Genomic DNA, 5,954 nt, shown 5'->3' on the forward strand with positions numbered 1-5,954 from the left:
TTTCACACGGACTGTTTAGAGAGTACTCGTAAATATCAGTAAAGATGGCGACGCTCGTGAAGAAGCCACATGTCGTTGTTGAAGATGGAAATGGTGAGAAATTGTACTTTTACAGTCAAATCATAATGTAGCACACATAGCATGTCCTTTTTCTAGGTTACGTATTATTAATCGTTAATCAAACGACCGTTCTTGACTCAAACTGGAACTCAAAAAGGAGTGATTCAAACTCGTTTACAGTAGATTGTACAGTATTTAGAATATACAATCATCCTCTTTGCAATATTTAGTGACATGTTGGACAGCTGACTTGTCTTTGCTAAGTTTTTTTTTTTTTTTATCTCAATGGATTACATTTAAACTGGCTAGAATTACACAGTTTAGGGTCATTCTAACTTTACGTACATACAACATGTGACTGCAAATTCCCTCAACTAACTTCATAGGGTGCATCCTGAGATGCTGTTAACATGCAGTTCATATATTTGAATTATATAACAAATTTCAAGCATTTAAGCCTTTTGATCAAGAGATTCTGAAGATTCAGTCATTTGTGATTAACATTCACTCCTTGTGTCTAACATTTGGTAAATTTTAAAATTAAGCAGAAACTGCTTGAAAATAAACTGTGATGCCTTAACTATGTATGGAATTGATGTTGCATTGAATTTATTTTTCTTCTTTCTGTGATCTGGATGTTCAGATGAAGAGTATGGAGTTTCTGATGACAGCATCAGTAATGATGGAGAGAGTGGACCAAGAAGTGATCAGGAGGGATCCGATGGGGAAAGTGATGTAGAAGACAGCGGTGATCAGGATGGAAAGAGTGAAGAAGAACAGAATGATGTTGAGGAAAACCCCAACGCTGGATGGGCCGAGGCCATGGCCAAAATCCTGGGGAAAAAAACGCCAGACAGCAAACCCAGCATCCTCCTGAAGAACAAGGAGCTGGACAAGATCAAGGAGAAGGAGAAGAAAGAGCGTCTTGAAAAAAAGAAACAGGTGAACTTAACGTTGGGTATAATTTGACCTTTGGCAAAACTGGGCTTTACCAAATCTCACATGAATTTAAAAAAAAAAATTGTGAACAGCAATTTTTTCAAATCTAGACAGGGGTCAAATTTGATCTCATATTAAGCTATCAAGGGCTGCATTGAAAAAGCATTTTTATCTGCTTTTTATTTTTTGGTAAAGAAATGTAACATTTAGCCAAATGCTTAAAGGGATAGTTCACCCAAAAATGAAAATTTTGTCATCACTCACTCTCAAGTTCTTCCAAACCGGTTTGAGTTTTTTCTTCTGTTGAACACAAAAGATATTTTGAAGAATGTTGATAATCAAACAGTTGACGACACCCATTGACTTCCAGAGTATTTTGTTCCTACTGTGGAAATCAATGGCTACCGTCAACTGTTTGATTACCAACATTCTTCAGAATATCTTTTGTGTTCAACAGAAGAAAAAACTCAAAGAGGTTTGGAACAACTTGAGAGTGAGTAATGACAATTTTCATTTTTGGGTGAACTATCCCTTTAACACAGTCAAGTGAAATAAGTAAACTCTGTACAAAACTGTTAATCACTATGGTACTAAAAACACTTTTAGTACCATAAATTTCAAAATAAACTTATGGAGATTTATTAATTTCATTAATTTATCTTGGAGCAAATGTAGATGATGCTTAATGATCATGTTCAGTTGTGAATAATGGCTGCATAGTTTTATGCTCAGTATGAACTTCTAAACATTTGAAGTAAGATTTTAAAAGGCTGAAAAACACCCGTTTTCTTCATTGCATTGGAGAGGTGTTAAACGTCAGAACATGTTTTTAATACATATATAATGTACAGATTGATAAGAAACGAACATGGGAGAATATGTGCCGAGAGAAGCCTGATGTGGTCCGAGACCGAGAGCATGAGAGGAACCTACAAAGAGTTGCTACCAGGTGAAACCTCATTCAGTTCCCCTTTACCAACACTATTGTGATTAGCCAAGCAATTTATGACCTCTTGTGCTATTTTCACTTTAATGTAGTTCATTGTTTCTTTGTGTGATGCCTTTAGAGGTGTGGTGCAGTTGTTCAATGCGCTGAAGAAACATCAGAAGAATGTGGATGAAAAGATGAAGGAAGTTGGGGGTTCAGAGAGAAAGAAATCCAAAGTTCTGTCCACCGTGTCCAAGAAGGACTTCATTGATGTACTTCGAGGAGCAGATGTGGCTCACGCATCGACCACGAAGAAGGAGAAAGTGGTGAGATTACTTCACTTTCCCCATACTCTTGCTCTCTCTCTTTCCTCTTCCTTTTTTACATGGCACATTTTCCTTGCTTCAAGTCAGCATGAAGTCAAAATGTACTCTATTTACCAGTGTAAACTAAAACAAAATCAATTTAATTAAAATAGAAATATTAGATGAAAAAATAGATATGTCTTGACATTTAACTGAAATAAGATTAATTTGAAGTATTAAAAATACCAAAACTGAAATAAAAAGTAAATTCAAGATAAATGTAAAATGTTATAGATATGTGCATATATATATATATATATATATATATATATATATATATATATATATATATATATATATATATATATAAATAAAATAAAAACTAATAAATATAAATATAAATAAAATAAAAACTAATAAATATAAATATTCTTTTCCATTCAGCAATACACGTGACAGAAGTAAAATCAGTTGTGAATGCCATTTTATGTTCATTTTATAATAACAGCATTGTCATTCAGTGTAGATTTACGGTAGTCAAATTATTAACCATTGCCACAAAACAATTTTTTTGCTCCTTTGGTCACAAGGTGTCTCGAAGATCTTCACAGATCACGTCCTTAAAGGGATAGTTCACTTTGAAATTAAATTTTGGTATGTTTTAGCTTACCTCAAGGGCATCCAAGATGTAGGTGTCTTTTTTTCCGCAGTAGTTTCAATTTTGATATTTTTAGGTCAAACCGTTCTTGTCTGCCAGTCATATAATGCAGGTCTATGGTCACTGTCTCAAAGAGCATGCACAGAGTCCAAATTAAACAATTCCCCATCGCCCAAATTAAACAATTCCCCATCGTAAGTACACATTGATGGCCTAAGACACGAAACGAGCGGTTTGTGTGAGAAAACGAACAGTATTTATATAGTTTTTACCTCTTATAACACACCCACGTCCAAGTGATCTGAAGGCGCGGGCGCTTCCTGCTGTGTGACGTGTGCGCAGACTGGTGCATAGATATATATACACTAGATGTCGCATTAAAGACATTCGTTCCAATGAACTGCCGTAGCCAATCGACATCTAGTGTATATATATTTATGCACCAGTCTGCGCACACGTCACACAGCAGGAAGCGCCCGCGCCTTCAGATCACTTGGACGTGGCTGTGTTATAAGAGGTAAAAACTATATAAATACTGTTCGTTTTCTCACACAAACCGCTCGTTTCGTGTCTTAGGCCATCAATTGTTTAATTTGGACTCTGTGCATGCTCTTTGAGACAGTGACCATAGACCTGCATTATATCACTGGCAGACAAGAACGGTTTGACCTAAAAATATCAAAATTGAAACTACTGCGGAAAAAAAGACACCTACATCTTGGGTGCCCTTGAGGTAAGCTAAAACATACCAAAATTTAATTTCAAAGTGAACTATCCCTTTAATCACAGTCTTTGGGCATTTAATGTTAACAATTTTTTTTTATTTTTTTTTTTAACTCGTTCTCAATATTACTAAATATTTAGGTTACGTAGAATGAGTTGTGAGCAGCATGTAGACTTTGAAGTCAAGAAATGCATTGTTGTTTTTAAGGATGTCCCGAGCTGATCTCAAGGATCAGTATCGGGCCGATTAAAGTTGTTTTTGTTTTTTTACTGATCGGTTTCCGCTATCCTGATCTTTATTTTAATGTCAGGTGTCATGCAGTAGGTGGCGTTATGCACCTTCAAGTGGGTTTGATAACGGCCATCAAAAGAAGCTCAAATGTGTGTGCGTGATGCTCGAGAACATCATGCATGTTTGAGCTTCCATGTTTTGCGTATTTGATGCACACTTTTGTAGCAAAACACTTGAAAGTCTTTTATGTATTGTTTATTTATATCTGCAGTCTGACTGTCTGATCTTCTAATGAACTTGAAGTGTGCATCAAGCACTAGGAAAATACAAGTATCGGGACTCACTCCCGGACCGACACTCTATATTCAGTGACTCAGATCGAATCGGGGGCACAAAAAACTTGATCAGGACATCCAGTTCTTTTGCTTTTCTTAAAGTCCCCCTGTAGTCAATAATTGTATCCCTTAACTCATCTTTGATCACCAAAATTATATTTAAATGTTTTTTTTCCCTTGAAAAACTAATTCTTAATGCCTTAATTTTAATGATGCTTTAATGTAACTCTGCACCCTTGCCTCATATAGTATACACGGTTCTATGAATATGCAAATGAGCCCCGCCTCCACTCACTCACTCAGCTCAGAGATCCACTGGTTGACGATCACACGTTGATCTGATTGGTTACAAGGTAGTTTGTGACGTCAGAAACACCAGCGATTTCAAAGCGTGTTTTTGAGACTGTCTTTGGTTCACTGCAGTTTTAAGGAGAAAATACTCAGCAATGCTGTCGACTTATGAATTGGCAGTCTTAAAGCACATTGAAAACACCACATAGACATATAAACAACATTATAAGCTGGATTTTTCTCCACAGAGGGACTTTAATTTCACTCATTGTGTCCACTTGCTGGCACGGTTTACATTACAGGCCTTTTTGAATTCATTCATGTGTGTGATTTATGAGACTGATTCTTCTAACTTGTTCTCTTGATTGATCGTAGCGGCCTGCAGAGGTGAAGGTGGAGAATCCATCCTGGAGCGTGTTAAAGGACGATTTCATGATGGGCGCATCCATGAAGGACTGGGATAAAGAGAGTGATGAAGAGGACAGACATGAGCCTTCTGAAGACTACAGCAGTGAATCGGACTGATCCATGTGCATACATACATACAAGTCTATTTCCAGACCCTGCGCACAGAGAGAGAAGACTCGACATTACCCAGAGTTCTCAGAGGGTGGATTACTGATACTGGAGTTAGGGACAGACACTCATCTGTGATGTTGCCCTGATCTCCTAGTAAAGCTGGGTCTTTTTCTGAGTGCATTGATGAGTGCTGCAGGTTTAGCCAAACTTCAGCACTCTATTTCTGTATATAGTCATTTATATCAGTGTTTGTTGTTATATCAGTGTTTTGTTAATAAATCATTTCTGTCATGATTTCTGTTGTTTTTTATATTGGTGCAGTATAACATGTTGCAGATAAAGTGAGCAGTACGGAGAATCATGGCTGTTAGTTTCAAAGTATCAGACCAATTCAAATATTGCGAATTTACAATTTAAGAAAAAAAAAAAAAAAACTTTATTAAGAGTTTATAATGTCATGTTCTTTCTGCCTTGTTTTGGTAAAAATGTGTAAGATACTGCGTTCTAAAGTCAAATTTCCATGCTTTCGACAGGCAAGAACTCACTTGCACATAACATGTTGTTCAGCACAACCATGTTTATCCTTGCTGTTAGCGAACAAGGGATTCTCTTTAACGCTGTGTGGTTTTGTTCTTGGTTTGAAGATGAGATGTCATGCAACTTGTCCATTATTGGCCTAGTGTATAGTTTAATTTGATGCTGAGCCCTTACCAACAGAAACCATGGGTGCTTTTCATTTCTTATTGTGCATCCTCATTTCCTGTCCTAGCTTTCTCCCGTCTCGTCTCCACCCCTCGTAGGGTGCAAGAAAAGAAAATGAGGAATCGATGGAAATCTTATTTGTATATTGGAATATTCTTGATCATGCGAGCGTCATTTAAAAGCGTCATCAGCTGCGCTTAAGGGAGCTGTAAAAGTTTGGTTATTTAAGAAATTCATAATAATAAAGCAAGATGCCCTTTTG

At 36.7% G+C, this 5,954-nt stretch overlaps 1 protein-coding gene across 1 annotated transcript; it reads left to right on the forward strand.

Moving 5' to 3' along the window:
• On the forward strand, positions 1 to 5,954 carry rrp15 (ribosomal RNA processing 15 homolog). The gene is made up of 5 exons (XM_079895860.1): positions 1 to 93; positions 704 to 1,002; positions 1,851 to 1,948; positions 2,067 to 2,253; positions 4,847 to 5,954. Exons 1-5 carry the CDS (start codon positions 45 to 47, stop codon positions 4,994 to 4,996), a joined length of 783 nt encoding a protein of 260 aa, XP_079751986.1. The 5' UTR covers positions 1 to 44; the 3' UTR covers positions 4,997 to 5,954.

The sequence above is a fragment of the Squalius cephalus genome (assembly GCF_949319135.1).
Source record: "Squalius cephalus genome assembly, chromosome: 15".
NCBI lineage: Eukaryota > Metazoa > Chordata > Actinopteri > Cypriniformes > Leuciscidae > Squalius > Squalius cephalus.